Source organism: Carcharhinus amblyrhynchos, unplaced genomic scaffold (genome assembly GCF_965287045.1).
Source record: "Carcharhinus amblyrhynchos unplaced genomic scaffold, sCarAmb.v2.hapA scaffold_42, whole genome shotgun sequence".
In the NCBI taxonomy this organism is placed as follows: domain Eukaryota; kingdom Metazoa; phylum Chordata; class Chondrichthyes; order Carcharhiniformes; family Carcharhinidae; genus Carcharhinus; species Carcharhinus amblyrhynchos.
Genome location: NW_027649783.1, coordinates 3,998,190 through 4,025,539, shown reverse-complemented (window position 1 = coordinate 4,025,539; position 27,350 = coordinate 3,998,190). Strand labels below are relative to the sequence as shown.

Sequence of the window (27,350 nt, the reverse complement as noted above, 5' to 3'; positions counted from 1 at the left end):
GCAGACATGCCAAATTTCCTTAGTCTTCTGAGAAAGTAGAGGCATTGGTGGGGCTTTCTTAACTATAGTGTCGGCATGGGAGGGACCCGGACAGGTTGTTGGTGATCTGGACACCTAAAAACCTGAAGCTCTCAACCCTTTCTACTTCACCCCATTGATGTAGACAGGAGCATGTTCTCCTTTACACTTCCTGAATTTGGTGACAATCTCCTTTGTTTTGTTGACATTGAGGGGGATAGATTATTGTTGCCGCACCTACATAAGTGACCCACTTGGAAAGTTTTATCAAACCAGGTTTATTTAAGGGCACAGTTAGAATATAACAAAGAAGATTAACATAACTTTTAACAATTACAAGACTTAAACATGACACATGATAACATGTTGTTCCAATGTAAAGCATCATTCCAGACATACTTCTTTCTTCAGTTTCAGTTAGCACAAAAACAAGTACATTCACATGATGCTGGATTTTCAGCTATGAACAGAAATCTAAGTCAGCAGCTTTGAGAAGGATATATTCTGAAAACAGCAACATAGTCTCTGGCAGCTTCCAACAATCGTCACCCAGACAACAGAATCTCCAACTCCAGAGAAGGGGAAAAACATGGCTGTCTCTCAGCTCCTGAAAAACCAAACTAAAACTGGACGTCTCTGTGAAAATAGCTGTCCCTAGCTACATGACTTATCAATCACGCCCAAATCAATCCCAGAATGTAGTGTTACAGTCTAGTGTGCACAGAACGATCAACTTAATGCAAGGTAGGTCCATTCAAAAGTCTGACTGCAGAAGGGAAGAAGCTGTTCTTGAGTCGGTTGGTACGTGACCTCAGAGTTTTGTATCTTTCTCCCGAGGGAAGAAAGTGGAAGAGAGAGAATGTCCAGGGTGTGTGAGGCCCTTAATTACGCTGGCTGGGAACACTGAAAAAGGAGCTGCACAGTGCTTCGGAATGATGCTTTACAGATCTGGTTTCAGTTCCGGCCTGTTCCCCGGTGTGTTTCTTCCAGGTGTTCCATTTCCTCCTACAGTCCAAAGATGTGCCGGTCAGGTGGACTGGCCATGTTAAAATGCCCGTTAGTGTCTATTGATGTGTAGGTTAGGTGGATTGGCTATGCTAAATTGCCACTTAGTATCAGGGGAATCAGCAGGATAGATATTTTGGATTTGGGGATGGAGCCTAAGTGGGATTGTCGATAGTGCAGGCTCAATGGTCCAAATGGCTCCTTATGGACTGTAGGGATTCTATGGATTCTTCTATGAAATAGAAATAAATATTAAAATACATTTCTTAAAGGCACAGTATCATTGCAATAGGCTGCTCTCCCCTTAGAGAGCGCCAATAGATATGGTGACGAGCTGATTTAACCCTGAGGGTCACCACACCTCAGGCAAGGGGAAGATGGAGAAGGTGCGGCCTTCATAGGTAACGCCAGCTAGCACTGAATTTGAATCCATCGTCATTCCACATCATGAACCAGTGGTCCAGCCAACTGATTGTCTCGGAAATATGTGATATTTAATATTTAAATATTAACTATTGCCTGGCTTTCAACATACCTTAAAATATAGTTTCCCAGTCCATCTCAGACAACTTGTCACTCTTATTTTGCTATTTTTTTTTCAGTGAGAAATACCCAGATAAATTAGAGACATTTACGCATTTAGAGTGTTGCGATCTGATTACTGACAGGCAACATGGCTTTGTAAAGGGGAGGTCGTGCCTTATGAATCTGGTAGAATTTTGTGAGGAGTTGACAAAAACATTCGACAAAGGATGAGCCGTGGATGTCGTCTATATGGATTTCAGTAAGGCGTTTGACAAAGTCCCTCATGGTAGGTTGGTGGAAAAGATTAAGGCTCATGGGATACAGGGACAGTTGTTTAGATGGAATGAGAACTGGCTTGGTAACAGGAGACAGAGGGTAGTAGTAGAAGGGTCTGTTTCTAGCTGGAGGTCTGTCACTAGTGGTGTGCTGCAGGACTCAGTACTGGGACTTTGCTATTTGTAATATACATAAATGACTTGGAAGGAGGAGTACGTGGTGTGAACAGCAAGTTTGCAGATGACACGAAGATGGCTGGACTTGCTAATAGTGATGAGCAGTGTCACCCAATACAGCAGGATATAGATAGGCTGGTAAATTGGGCAGAGAAATGGCAGATGGAATTTAATCCAGATAAATGCGAGGTGATGCATTTTGGAAGAAATAATGTAGGGGGAAGTTATACAATAAATGGTAGGACTATCAAGAATATAGAAACGCAGAGGGACCTAGGGGTGCAAGTACACAAGTCCTTGAAGGTGGCAGTACAAGTGGAGAAGGTGATGAGGAAGGCTTATGGTATGCTTGCCTTTATAGGAAGGGGTATAGAGTATAAAAGCTGGCATCTAATGTTGCAGCTGTATAGAATGCATTTGGAGTACTGCGTCCAGTTCTGGTCACCTTACTACCGGAAGGACGTGGCGACCCTGGAGAGAGTGCAGAGGAGGTTTACCAGGATGCTGCCTGGTATGGAAGGACTGGGTTATGAGGAAAGATTGGGCAAATTGGGGCTGTTCTCCTTAGAAAGACGGAGAATGAGGGGAGATCCAATAAGAGGTGTATAAGATTATGAAGGGTATAGATAGAGTAAACAGTGGTAAGCTTTTTCCTAGGTTGGATATAAAAATTACGAGGGGCCACGGGCTTAGAGTGAGGGGGGAGGTATAATTTTGATGTTAGAGGGAGGTGTTTCACACAGAGGGTTGTGGGGGCCTGGAATGCACTGTCAAGTAAGGTGGTGGAGGCAGGCACATTGGAGTTGTTTAAGGGATACTTAGATAGACACATGAGGGGGCTAGGGATGGAGGGATACAGGAGACTGTTCTAAATAAGGATCAACAGCCTTGGGACGTTCCTGGGAATCAATTGATTCCTATGGACCTTCCAACATATTTTTATGGCTCACTTGTCTTACTTCTGAGCTTCTGGGGATTCTGTGAATGTCTGTATAAGTTGTGCATGTTTATTGATGACTTTTTTTTTACATCCACAGGTGATTCGGTCCGCCTTGTTGTCCAACAAAGGGCATAAACGCAGTGGGTCATGTGAGGACTGCTCTCGGATGTTGCTTCGAGATTTGCCTAGTGTTTCACGTCGTTAGTGTACATTTAAACTGGACCATCTGACGGGCAACACGACAGCTCAGTGACTATCACTGTTTGCTGTGCAGATACATGGATTTGGGTCGGTGTCTGTGGGAGTTTGCACATTCTCCCCGTGATAGTGTGGGTTTTCTCCGGGTGCTCCGGTTTCTTCCCACACCACAAAAATATGCTGTTAGTCTGATTGGTGCAAAAAATTGTCCCTAAATTATTCTCCCCTTAATCTGGGTTCCAATGGGGGTATCATAAGCACAGACATGGGTCAAGGGTGGAGTAGGAAAAACACATTGTTAAGATGGCGGTGCGGGCTCGTTGGGCCGAAGGGCCTGCTTCCCGTGCTGTGTTGTTCTTTGTATAACATAGAACACTACAGCACAGTACAGGCCCTTCAGCCCTCTATGTTATGCTGAGCTTTGTTCGAAATCGAGATCAAGCTATCCCACTCCCTATCATTCCGGAGTGCTCCATGTGCCTATCCAATAACCGCTTGAAAGTTCCTAAAGTGTCCGACTCCACTATCACAGCAGGCAGTGTATTCCACACCCCAACCACTGCCCGAGTAAAGAATCTACCTCGGACATCCCTCCTATATCTCCCACCATCAACCTTATAGTTATGCGCCCTAGTAACAGCTACATCCCCCCAAGGAAATAGTCTCTGCATGTCCACTCTATCAATCCCCCTCCATCTTATAAACCTCTATTAAGTGGCCTCTCATCCTCCTCCGCTCTAAAGAGAAAAGCCCCAGCTCCCTCAACCTTTCCTCATAAGACCTACCCTCCAAACCAGGCAACATCCTGGTAAATCTCCTCTGCACTCTCTCCAATGCTTCCACATCCTTCTTATAGTGAGGTAACCAGAACTGAACACAATATTCCAAATGTGGTCTCACCAAGGTCCTGTATAGTTGCAGCGTAACCCCACAACTCCTAAACTCAAATCCCCTGTTAATAAACGCTAATACACCTTCTTCAAGGCTCTATCCACTTCAGTAGCAACCTTCAGCGATCTGTGGATATGAACCCCAAGATCTCTCTGTTCCTCCACATTCCTCAGAACCCTGCCGTTGACCCTGTAATCCGCATTCAAGTTTGCCCGACCAAAATGAATCACCTCACACTTATCAGGGTTAAACTCCATCTGCCATTTTTCGGCCCAGCTCAGCATCCTATCAATGTCTCTTTGCAGCCTATAACAGCCCCCCACCTCATCCACTACTCCACCAATCTTGGTGTCATCAGCAAATTTACTAACCCACCCTTCAGCCCCCTCTTCCAAGTCATTGATAAAAATCACAAATAGCAGAGGACCCAGCACTGATCCCTGTGGTACACCGCTGGTAACTGGCCTCCAGTCTGAAAACTTTCCCTCCGCCACCACCCTCTGTCTTTTATGAGACAGCCAGTTACTTATCCAATCGATCAAATTTCCCTTATCCCACATATCCTTACTTTGTTCATAAGCCGACCATGGACATATAAGGACATAAGAACGTAAGAAATAGGAGCAGGAGTAGGCCATCTGGCCCCTCGAGCCTGCCCCGCCATTCAATAAGATCATGGCTGATCTGTCGTGGCTCAGTTCCACATTCCCGCCCTCTCCCCATAACCCTTAATCCCCTCTCTCATCAAAAACCTATCAACCCGCGTCTTAAAAATATTTAGCGAGGCAGCCTCCACCACTTCAACGGGCAGAGAATTCCAGAGATTCACCACCCTTTGAGTGAAGAAGTTCCTCCTCAACTCTGTTCTAAACTGCCCCCCCTTTATCTTGAGGCTACGCCCCCTAGTCCTACTATCTTTTCTGAGCGGGAAGAGTCTCTCCACCTCTATCCTATCCATCCCATTCATCATCTTATACGTCTCAATGAGATCTCCCCTCATTCTTCTAAACTCTAACGAGTACAAGCCTAGTTTATTCAGCCTCTCCTCATAGCTCAACCCCCTCAACTCCGGCATCAGCCTAGTAAACCTCCTCTGCACTCTCTCCAAGGCCAAAATATCTTTGCGCAGGTGCGGCGCCCAAAACTGCACACAGTACTCCAGCTGCGGCCTCACCAATGCCCTATACAGCTGCAGCAAGACCTCCCTACTTTTATATTCAATCCCCCTCGCTACGAAGGCCAGCATCCCATTCGCCTTCCTGACCACCTGCTGCACCTGCAGGCTGGGTTTTTGCGACTCATGCACAAGGACCCCGAGGTCCCTCTGCACCGTCCCCTGCTGCAGTTTTTCGCCCCGTAAGTAATAATCCTTCCTACCTTTATTCCTACCAAAATGGACCACCTCGCACTTGCCAACATTAAATTCCATTTGCCAGTTCCTGGCCCATTCGCCCAGCCTATCTTGATCCTTCTGTAGACTCTCCACACCCTCCGCACAATTTGCCTTTCCACCAATTTTGGTGTCATCAGCCCCGTGGACAGCGAGGACCCAAAGATCAAAGCCAAAGGCTCTACAATCTCATCCCTTGCCTCCCAAAGAATTCTAGGATATATTCCATCTGGCCCAGGGGAGTTAATGACACCCAGGTTTTTCAAAATTGCCAATACATCTTTTCCTCCATCCTATCAACCTGTATCATACTCTCATCCTCAAAATCATGGCCCATCTCCTTGGTGAACACTGAAGAATAGTATTCATTCATCGTCCCTCCTATCTCTTCTGACTCCATGCACAAGTTCCCACTACTATCCTTGACCGACCCTTCAGTAATTCATTAATTATTAAAACAAAAGAGAAATGTAACCACCACATCCCATCTTCATGGCAATGTGGCAAGTTTCAAATGGGATTGAACTGTCTTCCAACCTCTAAACAAGCTTTCATTTTGTAATCCTTGTGAATGTTGAAACCAGGTATTCACAACAAGTTTTAAGGAGCACCAAGCCACTGGAGGGAATGTTGTGGGACCGGCCAGTCCAGCAGAAAGATACTCTTTCCACTGACCAATTGTGAGAATGAACAAAATGCCGTGCTGGATGTAATTGAGAATAGCAGAATTCACCCCGTAATCACTTGTGAACTTGGTGGTGTCTCAGCCAGTGCGATGAATTACAGAATCTGTCCCCACGCTGGCAGTGGGTGAATGGCCGATCCCTAACGTCGACTCACTAGTGTTTTTGTAGGTGGAACTGACCAATGAATGCTCAGAGCATGGGAATGGCCTCTCCTCGGTGTGAACTCGCTGGTGTGAATGCAGAGTGGATTGATGTCTGAATGCCTTCCCACAATGAGAGCATGGGAATGGCCTCTCCTCGGTGTGAACTCGCTGGTGTGAATGCAGAGTGGATTGATGTCTGAATGCCTTCCCACAATGAGAGCATGGGAATGGCCTCTCCTCGGTGTGAACTCGCTGGTGTCTCTGCAGAGTGCATGAACGAGTGAATCCCTTCCCACACTGAGAGCAGATGAATGGCTTCTCTCCAGTATGGAGCTGCTGGTGTCTCTGCAGGGTGGATGAATATCTGAATTCCTTCCCACACTGACAGCAGATGAATAGCCTCCCAGCAGTGTGAACTTGCTGGTGTAACTGCAGTTGGGATAACTGCGTGAATCCCTTTCCACACTGAGAGCAGTTGAATGGCCTCTCCCCAGTGTGAACTCGCTGGTGTGACTTTAGGTTAGATAACTGAGTGAATCCCTTCCCACACTGAGAACAAGTGAAAGGCCTCTCCCCACTGTGAACTTGCTGATGTCTCAACAGGTGAAATAACTGAGTGAATCCCTTCCCACACTGAGAGCAAGTGAATGGCCTTTCCCCGGTGTGAATTCGTCGATGAGCTTCCAGCACAGATGGGAATCTGTATTCCTTCCCACAGTCCCCACATTTCCATGGTTTCTCCATGTTTCGATTCTTCCTCTGTCTCTCCAGGTTGGACAATCAGTTGAAGCCTTGACCACACATAGAAGTAGTGTACGGTTTCTCCCTGCTCTGACTGGTGATATCTTTATTCAAGCTGTGTAAGTGGTGACAATTCATACCACAATCAATGCACTGGAACACCTTCACTTGGGTGTGTATCTGTCTTGATGGTTTTCCAGTCACACTGATGTTTCAAAAGTATTGAAGCAGGCAGACAAACATTTCTCCTTCCAGATTCAAAGACCAACGATATTCAGGACCCAGGAATCGAGTGACTCTGTCAAGTCTTAATGTGACATTTGAGATTTCTGTCTGTAATTCCTCCTTTTCTGATATCCTGTAAAGGGAGTTCACAAATAAATCATTGCCAGTATAGGATAGAAATTCAAAAATAGACAATTCTGGTTTCTGTGGAACATTCTTTTCTCTGTTGTTCCCCAAAAGCTGTAAATCTCCATCCCATACGCTCTCCCTTCTTTTACACTTTGCTGCACGTAATATTCATCCTCCCAATTCTCATAAAGGTGCTGATTCATGTTGATTGACAGCTCCATGCTCATCACTTCTTGTCCAGAGCACAAAAATCATAAGAAATAGGAGGTTCCATTGGCCATTCTGCCCATAAAGCCTGCTCAAGCATTCAATGAAGTCACTGGCCAATCTACCTCAGCATCACTTTCCACACTCTCTCATCTTTTGATATCCTCAACATCTAGGAATCTATAATTTTCTGCCTTGAAAATACTTGATGACTGAGGCTACACAGTCCTCTGGGGTAGAGAATTTCAAAGCTTCACCACGTCTTTGGGTGAGCAAAACACCCACATCTTAGCTTTCACTCCATTTTCCCATCTGTTCCCCACAACTCTTGACTCAAAAATCTGTCTAACTCATCTGTGAACACATTCAATGATCATCACCTTCACTGTTTTAAAGTTCATTTAGTTGTGCCACAAGTAGGTTTACATTAACACTGCAATGGAGTTACCATGAAAATTCCCCATTCTGGTGCCTGTTTGTGTACACGGAAGGAGAATTTAACATGACTAATGCAGCTAATCAACACGTCTTTCAGACTGGTCCCTGTGGAAGAGAAATCCAAAAACTAACAACCCTGGGGAAAAAATGACCGAAACTATATAATATGGTTGCAGTACAATGTTGCTATGCAACAGAACCATAAATATCTCGTGTATCATACAACAATAGACATATCTCTGTCCTACAGTAATTTATTGTACCCTTAAATGTCAGGGGAAGCCAGCCCTTTAATTGTGAACATTAGGAGACCATCCTTTCCGCCTGACAAATAAATGAGTCAAGCTGAGGGAGCAAAGGATGTCAACAACTTTGAGAGAGAGAGAGAGAGAGAGAGCTGGGCCAAACTTTCCAGAGTCTGCACCCTCCCTGGATTCACTTCCTTTCCCTTCAGTTGCTGCAAGTTCCGCAATTTCCCCCCAGAATAAGAAAAGCAATGGAAGGAGAAAGGAAAGTGTTTTACTCACAGATGTTTCAGTTTATATGAAACTCAATCTTCATTCAGACTGAGAGAGGAGCAGCTTTCCCAGCCATTGTCCAACTTCCGCATTCAGAGACTAGGGAGCTCTGATTGGCTGGAGGACCAGTTTCCTTCCGGTCCTCCAACTCTTCCCATCATCATCGCAGCTTCCCCATTCCCTTGGACATGCGCAGTCCTTCTGCCGGGCAGGGAGGGCGGAGCCGGCAGCCGGTTGCCTGGAAACCTGGGCTCGATGTTCCGGAGGTGGGGGGAAGGGCAGCCGTGTCCACGCGCCTGCGCATCTAGTGACATCACTGCCAGCAGCGTCATTCCTACTGGCTGTCAGACATTGTGACGTCACAATGCGGAAGTTGACGGCAGCTTCAGACTGAATCTTCCTCCTTTGTGCCGCCCCCGGGGGGGGGGGGGGGGTGGAGGTATTGCTGTTCCCATTGTGGGTCAAACCTGCAGCAACTGAAGGCAAAGGAGGTGAATCCGGTCTCTATGTTATCCACATTTTTCATTCAGTAACTTTGATTTGATTTATTATTGTCTGGGGGGGTTGGAGGTATTGCTGTTCCCATTGTGGGTCAAACCTGCAGCAACTGAAGGCAAAGGAGGTGAATCCAGTCTCTATGTTATACACATTTTTCATTCAGTAACTTTGATTTGATTTATTATTGTCACATGTATTAACATACAGTGAAAAGTATTGTTTCTTGCGCGCTATACAGACAAAACATACCGTTCATAGAGAAGGAAAGGAGAGAGTGCAGAAAATAGTGTTACAGTCACAGCGAGGATGCAGAGAAATATCAACTTAATACAAGGTAAGTCCAATCAAAAGTCTGATGGAAGCAGGGAAGAATCTGCCTGGGTTGGTATGTACCTCAGACTTTTGTATCTTTTTCCTGAGAAAGAAGGTGGAAGAGACAATGTCCAAGGAGCATGGCGTCCTTAATTATGGTGGCTCCTTTACCAGGGAAAGTGTAGACAGAGTCAGTGGATGGAAGGCTGGTTTGCATAATGGATTGGGCCACATTAACGACCTTTTGTCGTGAAATTGCAGACTTGGGCAGAGCAGGAACCAGACCAAGCTGTGATACAACCAGAAAGAATGCTTTCAATGCTGCATCTGTAAAAGTTGGTGAGAGTTGTAGCTGACATGTCAAATTTCCTTAGTCTTCTGAGAAAGTAGAGGCGTTGGTGTACTTTCTTAACTGTAGTGTCGGCATGGGGGGACCAGGACAGGTTGTTGGTGATCTGGATACCTAAAAACCTGACGCTATCGGCGCCTTTCTACTTCATCCCTATTGATGCAGACATTTCTCAGGGGCATGTTCTCCTTTACGCTTCCTGAAGTCAGTGACAATCTCCTTCATTTTGTTGACATTGAGGGAGAGGTTATTGTTGCTGCACCAGTTCACCAGATACTCTATCTCATTCCTGTACTCTGTCTCATCGTTGTTTGAGATCTGACCCACTACAGTGGTGTCGTCAGCAAACTGGAAAATCAAATTGGAGGGGAATTTGGCCAGACAGCCATAGATGTGTAAGGAGTGTAGCAGGGGGCTGAGAACACAGCCTTGTGGGACATCGGTGTTGAGGATGACCGTGGAGGAGGTGTTGTTGCCTATCATTACTGATTGTGGTCTGTGAGTGGGATGTTCAGGATCCAGTCACAGAGGGAGGAGCAGAGGCCCAGCCACGAAGTTTGGAGATGAGTTTCATGGGAATAACAGTGTTGAAGGCTGAGCTGTAGTCAATAAATAGGAGTCTGACACAGGTGTCCTTGTTATCTAGATGTTCCAGGGTTGAGTGCAGGGCCAGGGAGATGGCGTCTGCTGTGGACCTGTGGCGATAGGTAAACTGTAGTGGATCCAGGCAGTTAGGGAGGCTGGAATTGATTTGTGCCATGACTAACCTTTCGAAACACTTCATAATGATGGATGTCAGAGCCACCGGCTGATAGGCACGCTGCTTGGTTTTCCTTAGGGACCGGGATGATGGTCAGATAGAGACGTTGAATTGTAAAGAGAGGTTGAAGATGTCTGTAAATATTCTGCCAGCCGATCCATAGAGAATCAGAGTGCACACCTGAGTACCCCATCTGGGCCAGTTGTTTCCTGTGGCTTGACCATCCATATACATAGATGATCTGGAGGAGGGGGCTGAGTGTAGGGTAACAAAATTTGCTGATGACATGAAGATGAGTGGAAAAGCAAATTGTGTGGAGGGTGTGGAAAGTCTGCAGAGAGATCTGGATAGGCTGAGCGAGTGGGCGAGGACCTGGCAGATGGAGTATAATGTTAGCAAGTGTGAGGTTATCCACTTTGGTAGAAATAATAGGAGTGCGGGATTATTATTTAAAAGGTGAAAAGCTGCAGCATGCTACGGTGCAGAGGGACCTGGGGGTCCTTGTGCATGACTCACGAAAACCCAGTCTGCAGGTGCAGCAGGTGACCAAGAAGGCGAATGGGATGTTGACCTTTATAGCGAGGGGGATAGAATATAAAAGCAGGGAGGTCTTGCTGCAACCGTACAGGGCACTGGTGAGGCCGCAGCTGGAGTACTGTGTGCAGTTTTAGTCCCCTTATTTGCGTAAGGATATATTGGCCTTGGAGGGAGTACAGAGAAGGTTCACCAGACTGATACCGGGGATGAGGGGGTTAGTTTATGAGGAGAGGTTAAATAGATTGGGTCTGTACTCGTTGGAGTTTAGAAGGCTGAGGGGGGATCTTATAGAGACATATAAGATAATGAAGGGGCTGGATAGGGTAGAGGTAGAGAGATTCTTTCTGCTTAGAAAGGAAAACAGAACTAGAGGGCATAGCCTCAAAATGGGGGGGGGGGGGGCAGTTTAGATCGGAGTTGAGGAGGAACTTCTTCACTCAAAGGGTGGTGAATCTCTGGAATTCTCTGCCCGTTGAAGTGGTGGAGGCTACCTCGCTCAATATATTTAAGTCACGGGTAGATAGGTTTCTGATAGACAAGGGAATTAAGGGATATGGGGAGAAAGCGGGAAAGTGGAACTGATCCACTGCAGATCTGCCATGATCTTATTGAATGGCGGGGCAGGCTCGAAGGGCTAGATGGCCTACTCCTGCTCCTATTTCTTATGTTCTTATGTAAAACTGCATTTACATCTGCAATGATGACCCCATTATTATTAACATAAACATCTATCTATCTGTCAGCCGACAGATTCTCAGGTGTGTGTCCTGGACAGGAAGTGGGAGTGTGGACCTGTCAATCAACCTGAATCAGCATCTTCAGCAGAATTGAGTGAATGGTAGATGCAGCAGCGTGAGAATGGAGGGAGAATGTGTTGGATCGAGATTTATAGCTTATGGGGAAAGAACAGAAAAAAATGTTTGATAGAAAGTGGAATTGTCATACATTCAGATTAGACAGGAATTGGCCAATGTAGACTGGGAGCAGCTATTTGAGGACAAATCCAGGTCTAACATGTGGGAGGCTTTTAAAGGCCAGTTGATTGAAATGCTGGGCATGCCTGTCCCCACAAAAATGAAGGATAGAAATGGCAGGATTTGGGAAATTAGAGGCTTAATTGAAATGAAAACAAGCTCCAACAAGTCAAAACAACTAAAACTGATGAAGCCCTTGAGAAATACAGAGAAAGGAGGAAGGAACTTAAACATGGAATTAGGAGGGCTAAAAGCGGTCACGTCTTTAGTAAATAGGGTCAAAGAGAATCCCAAGGCTTTTTATGCATATATTAGAAGAAAGAGAAAGAGTACTCAGCCTCAAGGACAGTGGAAGGAAGTAATGCGTGTAGCCACAGGAAGTGGATGAGATTCTTAATGAGTACTTTGTATTCACTAAGGAGAAGGACATGGCAGGTGTTGAGGTCAGGGATGGGTGTGTGAACGCTCCAGAGAATATCAATATATTGAAGGGAGAAGTGTGGGTTATCCTAAATTGCACTCAGGTAGACAAGTCCCAGGGGCCAGATGTAATCTATCCCAGGTTACTGTGGGAGGCAAGGGAAGAAATAACTGGGGCCTTAACAGGCATCTTCACATCCTCTTTGACCACAGGTGAGGTTCCAAGGACTGGAGAATAGCCAAAGCCATTCCCCTGTTTCAGAAAGGAAGCAGGGATAATCCAGGAAATTATAGGCCGGTGAGCCTGACGTCTGTGATGGGGGAGCTTTTGGAGAAGATACTGAGGGACAGGATATGTGCACATTTGGAAGAAAATGGACTAGTTAGTGACAGGCAGCATGCCTGTACAGAGAGAGTCATGTCTCACCAAGTTGATTCAGTTTTTTTTAAGAGGCCACAGTGATAATTTATTAGGAAAGGGCTGTGGATGTAGTTTATATGGAATTTAGTAAGGTGACAGACAAGGTTCCACGTGACAGATTGGTACAATAACAAAAATCCTGTGATCCATGGTGGACTGGCTGGATGGATAAAGAATTTGCTTGGTTATAGAAAACAGAGAATAACAGTGGCAGATTGTTTCTCAGAATCAGTAGCTAATGGGATCAGTGCCGGGATCTCTGTTGTTTGCAGTATATATAAATGATCTGGAAGAAAATGTGGTTGGTCTGATGAGTAAGTTTGTGAATGGCATGAAGATTGGTGAAATTGCTGATAGTGCCGGGGATTCACACAGTAAAAAGTCTGACAACACCAAGTTTAAGTCCAGCCGATTTATTTGATAGTAAACTCACAAGCTTTCGAGGTTAAGCTCTTTGTCAGGTGAATGGAGAGTTCTGGCCTCAGACAGAGCATATAAAGCACAGACAGTTTACAGATTACTGATTAGAATGCGAATCTTTACAATTGACCTGCTGTTCAAGTCTTAAAGTGGCCGACAATGTGAGTGGAAGGAGCACTGATCACAGGTTAAAGAGATGTGTATTGTCTCCAGACAGTACAGTGAGTGAGGTTTTGCAAACCCAGGCAAGTCACGGGGGTTACAGATAGTGCGACATGAACCCAAGATCCCTGTTTAGACTGTCCTCATGTGTGCGGAATTTGGCTATCAGTGCCGGGGATTGTCAGATAGATTAGCGACTTGGGCACAGAAATGACAGATGAAGTTTAATCCGGACAAATGTGAGATGATGCATTTCAGAGGATCAATTTTAGTTGTGAATTACATTGTAAATGGAAGAACCCTAAGGAACATTAAAATACAGAGGAATTTGTGTATGCAGATCCACAGTTCCCTAAAAGTGCCGAACCAAGGTGATTCAGAAGGCATATACCATGCTTGCCTTCATCAGCCAGGGCATTGAGTACAAGAGTTGGCAAAACACATTGCAGCTACATAAAACCTTGGTTAGGGAGAATTTGGAGTATTGCATGCAGTTCTGATCACCACACTACCAGAAGGACATGGAAGCTTTTGAGAGAGTGCAAAGAAGGTGCACCCGGATGTTGTCTGGTCTCAAAGGCATTGGCTATGAGAAGGCATTGACTAAACTATGATTGTTTTCACTGGAAAGTTGGAGGCTGAGGGGAGAACTGATAGAGGAAAGGAATAGACAGGTTGTTTAGTCAGAGTGGAAGTGTCAATTACAAAGGGGCACAAGTTCCAGCTCAGAGGGGGAAAGTTTAAGGAGATGTATGGAGGAAGTTTTTCACGCAGAGATTGATGGGTGTCTGGACTGTGCTGCCAGAGGAAATAGTGGAAGCAGGCACATTAGCTATATTTAACAGGCATCTGCATTGGTACATGAATACACAGGGATTACAGGGATATGGTCTGAGGAAGGGTAGAAGGTTTTTTTAGTTTAATTTGGGTATCATGATCAGCACAGGCTTGGATATCCGAAGGGCCTGTTCCTGTGCTCTACCTTGTTCTGAGTATCTGTCCTGTACTGACAGTCATGACTTTTGTAAACCTCTCTTACAGGATATCAGAAGGTGAGGAATTAGACAGCAATCTCAAACCAAACTTCACATCAATTTCTGACAAAGTCACTCAGAATATTGGGAGCTGAATATTATCAATCTTCCAGTTTAGATGGAGAAGTAGTTCTTGGTTCGATCTGCTGCCAAAGACTTTAAACATCAGTGTGACTGGAGATACACACATATTACAGTGAGCTTGTCCCTGTGTGCTGATTGTAAAGAGCTTTAACCAATTACACAGCCTGAACAAACATCGCACCATTCACCGAGGGGAGAGACCACATACTGTGTTTGGTTTCAACTGATAGTCAAACCAGGAGTGACACCATGGAGAAGAGGTGGAAATGTGGAGACTGTGGGAAGGGCTTCAGGTTCCCATCTCAGCTTGAAATTCATCGACGGACTCACACTGGAGAGAAACCATTCACCTGCTGTGTGTGTGGGAAGGGATTCAATGATTCATCCAACCTGCGGACACACCAGCACATTCACACCGGGGAGAAATTATTCAGCTGCATCATCTGTGGGAAGGGATTCACTCAGTTACCCAGCCTACTCAGACACAATGTCACTCACACCAATCAGAGACCCTTTAAATGCTCCGACTGTGGGAGGGATTTCAAAAGCTCTCAGGGCCTGATGTCCCACCAGCGCATTCACACTGAGGAGAGACCATTCAGCTGCTCTGACTGCAAAAAGAGGTTTAGAAAATCATCCACTCTGCGAGTACACCAGCAAGTTCACATCAGTGAGAGACTGCTCATCTGCTCTGTGTGTGAGAAGCGATTCAGTACTTCATCACAACTGCTGATACACCAGAGAATTCACACTGGGGAGCGACCATTCAGCTGCTCTGTTTGTGGGAAAGGATTCACTCGATTATCAACCCTGCAGAGACACCAGCCCATCCACACCGGAGAGAGGCCTTTCCCCTGCACTGTGTGTGGGAAGCGATTCCGTCAGTCATCCCACCTGCTGACCCACCGTCTCACTCACACCAATCACAGACCCTTTAAATGCTCTGACTGTGGGAGAGATTTTAAAAGTCCCCGGGAACTGATGTCCCACCAGCGTGTTCACACTGAGGAGAGGCCATTCAACTGCTCTCAGTGCACAAAAAGATTTAAAACCTCATTCCAGCTGCAGACCCACCAGCGAGTTCACACTGGGGAGACACCATTCACCTGCTCCAACTGTGGAAAGGGATTCACTCGATTATCAAGTCTGCAGAGACACCAGTCAGTTCACACTGGAGAGAGGCGCTAGATGTGAACCGTGTGTACAAAGGGATTGAGTTATTCACTCCATCTGCTGTCCCACCAGCGAGGTGACAGGTGATGATTACAGGGGCTGGATTCTGCTGTTAATTTTTCTGCTCTCAATGACAGCCAGGACTGTGTTTTGTTCATTCTTTCAGTTGGTCAATGGGAAGAGTTACTTTCTGCTGGACTGGATGGTGTAGAGCAGATTACACAGCAGCATCCCGCTGGATGTTAGCCTGATTGGATAAGCATGTCATGAACGAATATTGTGATTGGTTTGTAACCAGGCACGATGAGTGAAAGTAAATGTATTTGTTTTGGTTGATGGAGAAGTTGCATGGTGGGTCCCACTGCTGTCAAACAAAGATCATTTGATGATTGCAATTAACCTGAGTTCGGAGTAATTTGTCTTCAATCATTCTTACCGAAAAAATTGGCATCACCAACAGGATATCAAAGGTCTCGCACCACCCACACAGGATCCCGCGTCCCCACTCAGCGCCCACACAGGATCCCGTGTCCCCACTCAGCGCCCACACAGGATCCCGTGTCCCCACTCAGTGCCCACACAGGATCCCGCGTCCCCACTCAGCGCCCACACAGGATCCCGCGTCCCCACTCAGCGCCCACACAGGATCCCGTGTCCCCACTCAGCGCCCACACAGGATCCCGTGTCCCCACTCAGCGCCCACACAGGATCCCGTGTCCCCACTCAGCGCCCACACAGGATCCCGTGTCCCCACTCAGCGCCCACACAGGATCCCGCGTCCCCACTCAGCGCCCACACAGGATCCCGCATCCCCACTCAGCGCCCACACAGGATCCCGTGTCCCCACACAGGATCCCGTGTCCCCACTCAGCGCCCACACAGGATCCCGTGTTCTTTAAATTAAGAAATTATGTGCAATTAGCTAAAAAAAACAATTTCACCATTGACAAGTTATGGACCAATTAGCTACTTCCCAGCATTTGGCTAAGGTGAGCTTTCAATGTTTTTGATACGATAACGGATGAATAGACATCGTTCAAAAATGACCAGGCAGAAGTTGTCGCTTCGTGTCGGGGGAACACTTCAGCAGTCAACAGCATTCAGCCTCTGATCTTCGGGTAAGCATTCTCCAAGACACATGAGGCAGCACAGTAGCACAGTGGTTAGCGCTGCTGCTTCACAGCTCCAGGGACCTGGGTTCGATTCCCAGCTCGGGTCACTGTCTGTGTGGAGTCTGCACATTCTCCCCGTGTCTGCGTGGGTTTCCTCCGGGTGCTCCGGTTTCCTCCCACAGTCCAAAGATGTGCAGGTTAGGTTGATTGGCCGTGCTAAAAAACTGCCCCTTAGTGCCCTGGGATGGGTAGGTTAGGGGGATTAGCGGGTAAATGTGTAGGGATATGGGGATAGGGATTGTGGTCAATGCAGACTCGATGGGCTGAAGGGCCTGTATCTGCACTGTAGGATTCTATGATTCTATAACACGATCACTGAGCAGAACCTGATAGCCAAGCTCTGCACACATGAGGATGGCCTCAAACGGGATTGTGGGTTCATGTCGCACTATCTGTAACCCCCACGACCTGTCTGGGCTTGCAAAATCTCACTAACTGTCCTGGCTGGAGACAATTCACTCCTTTCACTTGTGCTTATCCCTCTCTCCACTCACATTGTCTGCATCTGTAAAGACTTGAGTACCAGTTGAGACTCGCATTCCAACCATTACCTTGTCATTGAGTTTGTTTCGATATGTTCCCTGTTTATCAATCCAACTCTTAACTCACCTGATGAAGTGGCAATGCTTCGAAAGCTCGAGCTACCAAATAAACCTGTTGGATTTGGTGTTGTGAGACTACTTACTGAACATTTTTAAAGTATAAAAAAGGGATCTTGAGAATCCGATGTAGAGAGAGGCGGAGAGAGATGTTTAGAGAGGTTTTGAGAGCTGTTGGTTTTACAAGTTATCCGTGTATTCAAAGACAAGGACTTCATGTCCTTGTCATCTGATTAGATTTGATTTATTATTGTCACGTATATTGGGATATAGTGAGAAGTAGTGTTTCCTGTGTGCTATTAGAGACAAAACATTCCATTTATAGAGAAGGAAAAGAGAGGGTGCAGAACAAGGGGTTTTAGAGCTGAGGTGAAGAGAAATGTTTCCACCCAGAGGGTGGGGAATGTGTGGAATTCACTCCCACAGAAAGTTGTTGAGGCCAAAACGCTGTATAATTTGAAGAAGAAATTTGATACAGTCCTGTGGTAAAGGGATTAAGGAATATAGGAGGATCAGGAGATTGAATTTGATGATCAGCCACAATTAGGATTAGTGATTGGGGATTCCATAGTTAAGGGGACAGATAGGACAGTCTGTGGGAACGAGCGAGACTCGCGGTTGGTATGTTTCCTCCCAGGTGCCAGGGTCCGTGATGTCTCTGATCGAGTGTTCGAGATCCTTAAGGGGGAGGGGAACCAGCCCCAAGTTGTGGTTCATGTAGGCACCCATGACATAGGTAAGAAAAGGGACAGGAATGTAAGGCAGAAATTCAGGGAGTTAGGGTGGAAGCTCAGGGCTAAAACAAACAGAGTGGTTATCTCTGGTTTGTTACCTCTGCCACGGGATAGCGAAGAGAAGAATAGAGAGAGAGAACATTTGAACTCGTGGCTAAAGGGATGGTGCAGGAGGGAGGGGTTCAGATACTTGGACAATTGGGGCTCATTCTGGGGAAGGTGGGACCTCTACAAGAGAGATGGTCTGCACCTGAGCCAGACGGGAACTAATATCTTGGGGGGAAATTTTGCCAATGCTATTCAGGGGGGTTTAAACTGATTCTGAGGGGGGATGGGAACCTGAATTGTAGCTCCAATGTACAGGAGGATGAGAATAGGGAGGACATGGATAAGGTTTCTAGGTCACAGCAGTGTATTGGCAGGCGGGAGGGTGGTTTGAAGTGTGTATACTTTAATGCGAGGAGCATACGCAATAAGGTGGATGAACTTGCAGCCTGGACTGGAGCCTGGGACTTCGATGTTGTGGCCATTTCAGAGACATGGCTTACCGGCTGAGTTTTACTCGGCGTTGTGGGACTTGACGGGCCCGGACCTCCTGGAAGTATACGAGAGTATGCTTCTGGAGGGCAGGATGTCAGAATCCATGAGGAAAGGCATCATTACCCTCATCTACAAGCAGAAGGGGGAGAGGGAAGAAATTCGGAATTGGCGACCCATTTCGCTATTGAACGTGGATTACAAAATTCTGTCCAAAGTCATCGCCAACCGGGTCAAGTCTGCTCTGGGGTCAGTGATCCATCCTGATCAAACCTGTGCTGTACCTGGCAGGAAGATCTCTGACAGCCTGGCGCTACTCAGGGATACGATCGCCTACGTGCAGGACAGGCAGGTGGATACGTGCCTCATCAGCCTCGACCAGGAGAAGGCGTTTGACAGAATATCGCACAGCTACATGATGGATGTGCTCTCCAAAATGGGTTTTGGGGAGGGAATCCGCAATTGGATCCGGCTGCTCTACACAGACATCAGTAGCGCAGTCTCAATCAATGGGGAGGAAACAGATAGCTTCCAAATCAGGTCTGGAGTCAGACAGGGCTGCCCTCTCTCCTCCGTCCTTTTTGTGTGTTGCATTGAACCCTTTGCCCAGGCCCTCAGAAGCGACCCAGGCATCAAAGGGGTGACAATCTCAGGCAGCGGAGGCACGCAGGTCAAAGCCTCCCTGTACATGGATGACGTGGCTGTCTTCTGCTCGGACCCCTCGTCTGTTCGCAGGCTCCTCCAGGTCTGCGAGCAGTTCGAGCTGGCCTCGGGAGCCAAAGTCAACCAGGGAAAGAGCGAGGCCATGTTCTTTGGGAACTGGGCCGACAAATCCTTTGTCCCCTTCACCGTCAGGGCAGAGTACCTGAAGGTGCTGGGGATATGGTTCGGAGCGGCAGGGGCATGCATCAAAAACTGGGAGGAGCACATCGCGAAAGCCAGGCAGAAACTGGGCTTGTGGGAGCAACGCTCGCTCTCCATAACAGGGAAAAACCTGGTGATCCGGTGCGAGTTGCTGTCCGTGTTGTTGTACATGGCGCAGGTGTGGCCTATCCCCAAATCCTGCGCTGCAGCAGTGACGCAGGCCATCTTCAAATTAATCTGGAGATCAAAGATGGATCGCGTCCGGAGGGAGGCGATGCACAAATCTCCAGAGAACGGAGGGAAAAACATTCCCAATGCCGCCCTCATCCTGATGGCCACCTTTGTGTGCGGCTGCATCAAGCTGTGCGTAGATCCTCGGCACACTAACAGCAAGTGCCACTTTGTTTTGAGGTTCTACCTGTCCCGAGTGTTGCGAAGGATGGGTCTGGCCACACTGCCGTGGAACGCTCCGAGTAGTTGGACCGTACCGCAGCACCTGTCCTTCGTGGAGGAATTTTTCCGGAAACACACCTTTGACCACAAGGCGATTAAGCAGTGGTCAGCGCGTAACGTCCTTGGGGCCCTGAGAGTAAAGGAGACGGCGGATCCTGTCGGAAGGTTCCCTGAGCGGACTGTCAGTGTCATCTGGCAGAACGTCTCATCACCAGAACTGACAAACAAGCACCAAGATCTGGCTTGGCTGGTGGTGAGAAGGGCACTCCCCGTCAGATCCTTTATGCACGCTCGAGGTCTCAACATCACCGCACGCTGCCCTCGAAGCGGCTGCGGGGCTGACGAGACGGTCGCACACCTCCTTCTGGAATGTGCCTTTGCAAAGAAGGTCTGGAGCGAGATGCAGTGGTATTTGTCGAGGTTCGTCCCGAGCAGCTCGGTGACGCAGGACTCTGTGCTCTACGGGCTGTTTCCGGGGACGCACACCGAGACAAATATCAACTGCTGCTGGAAGGTCATCAACTCGGTGAAGGACGCACTTTGGTCCGCCCGAAGCTTGCTGATCTTCCAGCAGAAAGAACTGTCCTCGACCGAGTGTTGCAGACTGGCACATTCCAAGGTCCAGGACTACGTGCTGAGGGACGGGCTGAAGCTTGGGGCAGCTGCTGCAAAGGCACAGTGGGGAAAGGCCACACTGTAAGGCCTTTTAACAGAGGCAGACCGAGGGCCTGGGAACTGCAGAACACCCTCGACCTGCGGAGCTGTGTGCCAATCTAAGCACTAACGGCACACAGTAATTTATTGAGGCATGTAGAAAGGTTTAGGTATTGAAATGTAATCATTGTAATCAGAATAAATCTGTAAATATTGAGGCATGGATATAGTTTTTTAAGTTTTGAAATGTAGTCATTGTAGTTTGTACGGATCTGTAAAAGTGTTTTGATTCCACGTTGTGTTTGCTGCTCAAAGCCCTGGATATTTGAAATAGATTAATAGAGTTTTTTTTTGTGAATAAAGTATATTTTTGGTTAATAAAAAAAAAGTATGTGCTGGGGTATCTCAGACAGGATAACTGAGTGAATCCCTTCCCACACACACATAGAACATAGAACATTACAGCGCAGAACAGGCCCTTCGGCCCACGATGTTGCGCCGACCAGTTTTTTTTAAAAAAAACACTGACCCACTAACCTAAACCAATCCCTTTTCGTCCATAAACCTATCCACAGATCTCTTAAACGCCCCCAAACTAGGCGCATTTACAACCGCAGCAGGCAGGGCATTCCAATCCCTCACCACCCTCTGGGTAAAGAACCTACCCCTGACATCCGTCCTATAACTACCCCCCCTTAATTTAAAGCCATGCCCCCTCGTGCTAGCTTTCTCCATCCGAGGAAAAAGGCTATCACTGTCATAGAACATAGAACATAGAACATTACAGCGCGGAACAGGCCCTTCGGCCCACAATGTTGCGCCGACCAGTCTTATTTTAAAAAAAAAACATTGACCCACTAATCTAAACCAATCCCTTTTCGTCCATAAACCTATCCACCAATCTCTTAAATGCCCCCAAACTAGGCGCATTTACAACTGCAGCAGGCAGGGCATTCCAATCCCTCACCACCCTCTGGGTAAAGAACCTGCTCCTGACATCCGTCCTATAACTACCCCCCCTTAATTTAAAGCCATGCCCCCTCGTGCTAGCTTTCTCCATCCGAGGAAACAGGCTATCACCATCCACCCTATCTAAACCTCTAATCATCTTATATGTTTCTATAAGATCCCCTCTTAGCCGCCTTCTTTCCAGTGAAAACAACCCCAAATCCCTCAGTCTCTCCTCATAGGACCTCCCCTCCATACCAGGCAACATCCTGGTAAACCTCCTCTGCACCCTCTCCAAAGCCTCCACATCCTTCCTGTAATGTGGGGACCAGAACTGCACACAGTACTCCAAGTGCGGCCGCACCAGAGTTTTGTACAGTTGCAACATGACGCTGCGACTCCTAAATTCAATCCCCCTACCAATAAACGCCAAGACACCGTATGCCTTCTTAACAACCTTATCTACTTGATTCCCAACTTTCAGGGATCTATGTACACATACACCTAGATCCCTCTGCTCATCCACACTATTCAAAGTCCTCCCATTAGCCCTATACTCAACACATCTGTTATTCCTACCAAAGTGAATTACCTCACACTTCTCACCTCACACAGGACAGTCTCTCCCTGGTGTGTATGTGCTGGGGTATCTCAGACGGGATAACTGAGTGAATCCCTTCCCACACACACAGGACAGCCTCTCCCTGGTGTGTATGTGCTGGGGTGTCTCAGATGGGATAACTGAGTGAATCTTTTCCCACACACACAGGACAGGTAAACGGTCTTTCTCCAAACCCAGGCACGACTGCGTCCAGTTTGTTTTCAGTCCTGCTGGATCGGTCGGCCTTGTCAATGATGCAATTTCAATCCCCACCCAGAATGACCGGCCTGGAGGTGGCGAGGAGCTGTGGCATAAGAACATAAGAACATAAGAAATAGGAGCAGGAGTAGGCCATCTGGCCCTTCGAGCCTGCCCCGCCATTCAATAAGATCATGGCTGATCTGTCGTGGCTCAGTTCCACTTTCCCGCCCTCTCCCCATAACCCTTAATCCCCTCTCTTATCAAAAACCCATCAACCCGCTTCTTAAAAATATTTAGCGAGGCAGCCTCCACCACTTCAACGGGCAGAGAATTCCAGAGATTCACCACCCTTTGAGTGAAGAAGTTCCTCCTCAACTCCGTTCTGAACCGCCCCCCCTTTATCTTGAGGCTGTGCCCCCTAGTCCTACTGTCTTTTTTGAGCGGGAAGAGTCTTTCCACCTCTATCCTATCCATCCCATTCATCATCTTATACGTCTCAATGAGATCTCCCCTCATTCTTCTAAACTCTAACGAGTACAAGCCTAGTTTATTCAGCCTCTCCTCATAGCTCAACCCCCTCAACTCCGGTATCAGCCTAGTAAACCTCCTCTGCACTCCCTCCAGGGCCAAAATATCCTTGCGCAGGTGCGGCGCCCAAAACTGCACACAGTACTCCAGCTGCGGCCTCACCAATGCCCTATACAGCTGCAGCAAGACCTCCCTACTTTTATATTCAATCCCCCTCGCTATGAAGGCCAGCATCCCATTCGCCTTCCTGACCACCTGCTGCACTTGCAGGCTGGGTTTTTGCGACTCATGCACAAGGACCCCGAGGTCCCTCTGCACCGTCGCCTGCTGCAGTTTTTCGCCACGTAAGTAATAGTCCTTCCTACCATTCTTCCTACCAAAGTGGACCACCTCACACTTGCCAACATTAAATTCCATTTGCCATTTCCTGGCCCATTCGCCCAGCCTATCTAGATCCTTCTGCAGACTCTCCACACCCTCCGCACAATTTGCCTTTCCCCCAATCTTGGTGTCATCAGCAAATTTCGACACCCTACACTCGGTTCCCTCCTCCAGATCATCTATATAAATGGTAAATAGCTGAGGCCCCAGCACCGACCCCTGGGGCACCCCACTAGTCACCAGCTGCTCAAAAACTGCCAGCCGCTCGGTTTTGACGGCAGGGGCTTGCACATTAATCAGCCTGAGAGGGCAGGTTTTGTACGTGACGTCTGCTACGAGGAGGTAACCCCCCACCTCTTCCCTAACTTTGGAGATGGTAAAGCCACCTCCCCGCAGCAGGATACCGAGGCCCGAGAAACGGCAGTCGTTCCCAGCTGACCAGATGGACGGTCCGTGGGATCACACACTCACCCACCACCTGTAGCTGCTGAGGTGGGGTATCCCACACTCCTGCAGGAACAGCAGGTCGGATAATGTGGACGCACATCTCAACCTGTCTTTAACACTGCGTACGTTAACAGAGGCAAACTTTAAAGACATTTTTAAAGTAGAAAAGATTTGTCAGTTCTTACATCTGCGTCAGTCAGCCTGCACCTGCCACATTCCTGTGGCGCTGGTGAAATTCTGCAGAGTTGTTGTAGAGTCCGACTCTGCCTCAGATCCCTGCCAGAGACCAGGTGACATTGTCAGTGTCATATGGCCGTCAGTTGGTGCCGGGGTTGCTGGCTGCTCTTCGTACTGGATAGTGTCAGTGTCCTCGTTCCTGTTCTGCGGAGTCGGGATCACAGCGGCCACACCATTGCCTCCATCGTCTGGATGGTCCACTGGTGCTGCGATGGCATTGGTTGTCTGTGTCACCTGTGGATCCAGCGCCACTTTTAAATTGAGCCTCTTGCCGTTTCGTCGTCTGACAGCTTTTCTTTCCTCATCTGAGGAGACGTCACCATTCAAGGCTCTCCTGGCAGAACGCCTCATCATCAGGACTGACAAACAAGCACCAAGATCTGGCTTGACTGGTGGTGAGAAGGGCACTCCCCGTCAGATCCTTTATACACGCTCGAGGTCTCAACATCACCGCACGCTGCCCTCAAAGCGGCTGCGGGGCTGATGAGACGGTCACACACCTCCTTCTGGAATGTGCCTTTGCAAAGAAGGTCTGGAGCGAGATGCAGTGGTATTTGTCGAGGTTCGTCCCGAGCAGTTCGGTGACGCAGGACTCTGTGCTCTACGGGCTGTTTCCGGGAACGCACACCGAGACAAATATCAACTGCTGCTGGAAGGTCATCAACTCGGTGAAGGACGCACTTTGGTCCGCCCGAAACTTGCTGATCTTCCAGCTGAAAGAACTGTCCTCGACCGAGTGTTGCACACTGGCACATTCCAAGGTCCAGGACTACGTGCTGAGGGACGCGCTGAAGCTTGGGGCAGCTGCCGCAAAGGCACAATGGGGAAAGGCCACACTGTAAGGCCTTTTAACGGAGGCAGACCGAGGGCCCGGGAACTGCAGAACACCCTCGACCTGCGGAGCTGTGTGCCAATCTAAGCACTAACGGCACACAGTAATTTATTGAGGCATGTATATAGCTTTAAGTATTGAAATGTATTGACTGTAATTTGTATAAAATGTAAAAATGTTTTGATTCTGCATTATTTGCAATTCAAAGCCCTGTATATTTGCAACAGTTTATTTGAAATTTTTTATGAATAAAGTATATTTTTGGAAAAAAAATCACCAGGCAAGACTGTTCCCTTCCTGTTGGCGAACACTTCAGTGGTCACAGGCATTCAGCCTCTGACCTTCGGGTGAACGTTCTCCAAGGCGGCCTTCATGACACACGACAGCGCAGAGTCGCTGAACAGAGACTGATAGCCAAGTTCCACACACGTGAGGACGGTCTCAACAGGGATCTTGGGTTCATGTCGCACTATCTGTAACCCCCGTGACTTGCCTGGGTTTGCAAAACCTTACTTAAACCTCTGGAGACAATACACATCTCTGTAACCTGGGCTTAATGCTCCTTCCACTCACATTGTTGGCATCTTTAAGACTTGAATAGCAGGTTAGTTGTTAAGACTCACATTCTAATAAGTAATCTGTAAACTGTGTGTGCTTTACATGCTCTGTCTGAGGCCAGAACTCTCTATTCACCTGATGAAGGGGCAAGACCCAAAAGCTTATGAGTTTACTATCAAATAAATCAGTTGGACTTAAACCTGGTGTTGTCAGACTTCTTACAATCCAGCTAATACAGCAGTAATTTTCATGGCTGACCTGCCGATTCTGGAAAGACAAAATCTGCTACTGGCGTCTCCTTTGGAGCTTCTGAAACCACGTTTCATAGAATTCATACAGTGCAGAAAGAGGCCATTTGGCCCATCAAGTCTGCACTGACCACAATCCCACCCAGGCCCTACCCCCCCATCCCTACACGTTTACCCACTAATCCCTATAACCTCCACATCCCTGGACACCAAGGGGCAATTTAGCATGGCCAATCAACCTAAACCATACATCTTTGGACTGTGGGAGGAAACCCACACAAACACGAGGAGGCTGTGCAAACTCCACACAGACAGTGACCTGAGCCGGGAATCGAACCCAGGTCCCGGGAGCTGTGAAGCAGCAGTGCTGACCACTGTGCTACCCCTGTTTACATGGTGGCAAATTCCTGCTCAAAACTGGTGAACTGATTTGAATCGATCGTCAGCTCGAGTTTACTCATAGGATGAGAATTGTGGAATTTTCACTCCTTAAGCCAATCTGTCCAAACTTCACCTTGGACCTCAGAACAGTAAACAAACCATCTGTTTGGGGGTCAGAGTAGTCACACCACCGACGAGGCTGGGATTCGAACCCACAATGGATTAGCAGCCCATCGCCTGAACCACTCGGCCATTTCGTCATGTGATGATTTGTTACCAAACTTTGACAAAAGGTCATCTGGACTCGAAATGTCAGCTCTTTTCTCTCCTTGCGGATGCTGCCAGACCCGCTGAGATTTTCCAGCGTTTTCTCACCAAACCAGCTCTTGTGTTTTAACACCCGTAACAAACAACATGTTTCTCCCGCAGGATAATGTCGTGTTGCTGTTTACTCCTTAATCTCGGTTCGCTGTTACTCTTCCATTCCATGTCTAACCACAGAAAGTAAAGAGGGAGACAGTTCCATTCCCTGGGCCCTGTCTGGTTTTGAATTGGCCGAACATAAGCCGGATGTAAAAAATTGCAAGTAGTGTGAGCTTGTGGCGCAACGGTAGCGCGTCTGACTCCAGATCAGAAGGTTGCGTGTTCAAATCACGTCAGGCTCATGAAACTTTTCTGGGTCGGATTTTGTATCTGGGTAAAGTTAATTATTTGCGATTATTCCCGAAATGACAGATTTCAAAACGATGGCAGCAATGATATTTTAGGGATACTTCCGGTTCGCATGCTCAGATTATTTTTGCACAGTTTTATATCTGAAACAATGTGTCAGAATTGTGAGGTGTTCATTTCTTGCAAAGTTAAAGCAAGGTGCACAGACTCAGATGTTTCTGTGGGTCATCAAAGGAGAGAGAGCTGACTGGTGGTGATTTAACAGGATAATTCATACCTCAGGAGAGGAGCAAGGCTAAAAACAATCTCAACCGATACAGGAATTAATCCCGAGCTTCTGGCTGAATAAACTGCCCAGCCAATTGAGCTAAACACTTATTTGATAAAAGGGGAACTCTCCGAAAGTTCATGCTGCCAAATAAACCTGCTGGGCTTTAACCTGTTTTGGTGAGATTACTTACTGTGAACCTCGGATAAATGTGCTGTGTTCCCCGTTAATGAAAATCAAGATGATGAAACAAATTTACTGTCGAGAAAACTCAGACTTGCCTTTGGGCAGCAGCCGAATGTTACTATTTGATGTTAGGGAGAACATGTTATCAGATGATAGTTTCAACCCTTCAGCCTCTGGGTTATGGGTCCAGCTTCTGCTG

At 47.4% G+C, this 27,350-nt stretch overlaps 2 protein-coding genes and 1 non-coding gene across 6 annotated transcripts; 2 read left to right on the top strand and 1 right to left on the bottom strand.

The window, feature by feature from the left end:
• Positions 1-684: 684 nt before the first annotated feature.
• LOC145335943 (uncharacterized) lies at positions 685-8,767 on the bottom strand. 2 transcript variants are annotated; one of them, XM_080181679.1, is made up of 3 exons: positions 8,516-8,767; positions 6,153-7,347; positions 685-1,255 (listed from the first exon to the last, which is right to left on the bottom strand). In XM_080181679.1, exon 2 carries the CDS (start codon positions 6,990-6,992, stop codon positions 6,183-6,185), a length of 810 nt encoding a protein of 269 aa, XP_080037805.1. In that variant the 5' UTR covers positions 6,993-7,347; positions 8,516-8,767; the 3' UTR covers positions 685-1,255; positions 6,153-6,182. The 2 variants fall into 2 exon arrangements, with proteins under 2 accessions (XP_080037805.1, XP_080037803.1); XM_080181677.1 differs by lacking the exon at positions 685-1,255 and having other exon boundaries at positions 5,504-7,347.
• Positions 8,768-8,940: 173 nt separating this feature from the next.
• On the top strand, positions 8,941-16,189 carry LOC145335889 (uncharacterized). Of its 3 annotated transcripts, XM_080181619.1 has the most exons (4): positions 9,102-9,128; positions 9,243-9,338; positions 11,706-11,800; positions 14,401-16,189. In XM_080181619.1, exon 4 carries the CDS (start codon positions 14,727-14,729, stop codon positions 15,663-15,665), a length of 939 nt encoding a protein of 312 aa, XP_080037745.1. In that variant the 5' UTR covers positions 9,102-9,128; positions 9,243-9,338; positions 11,706-11,800; positions 14,401-14,726; the 3' UTR covers positions 15,666-16,189. The 3 variants fall into 3 exon arrangements, with proteins under 3 accessions (XP_080037746.1, XP_080037745.1, XP_080037747.1); XM_080181621.1 differs by lacking the exon at positions 11,706-11,800; XM_080181620.1 differs by lacking the exon at positions 11,706-11,800 and having other exon boundaries at positions 8,941-9,338.
• Positions 16,190-26,618: 10,429 nt separating this feature from the next.
• On the top strand, positions 26,619-26,690 carry trnaw-cca (transfer RNA tryptophan (anticodon CCA)). The gene has a single exon. It is a non-coding gene; the product is annotated as a tRNA-Trp (tRNA).
• Positions 26,691-27,350: the final 660 nt, after the last annotated feature.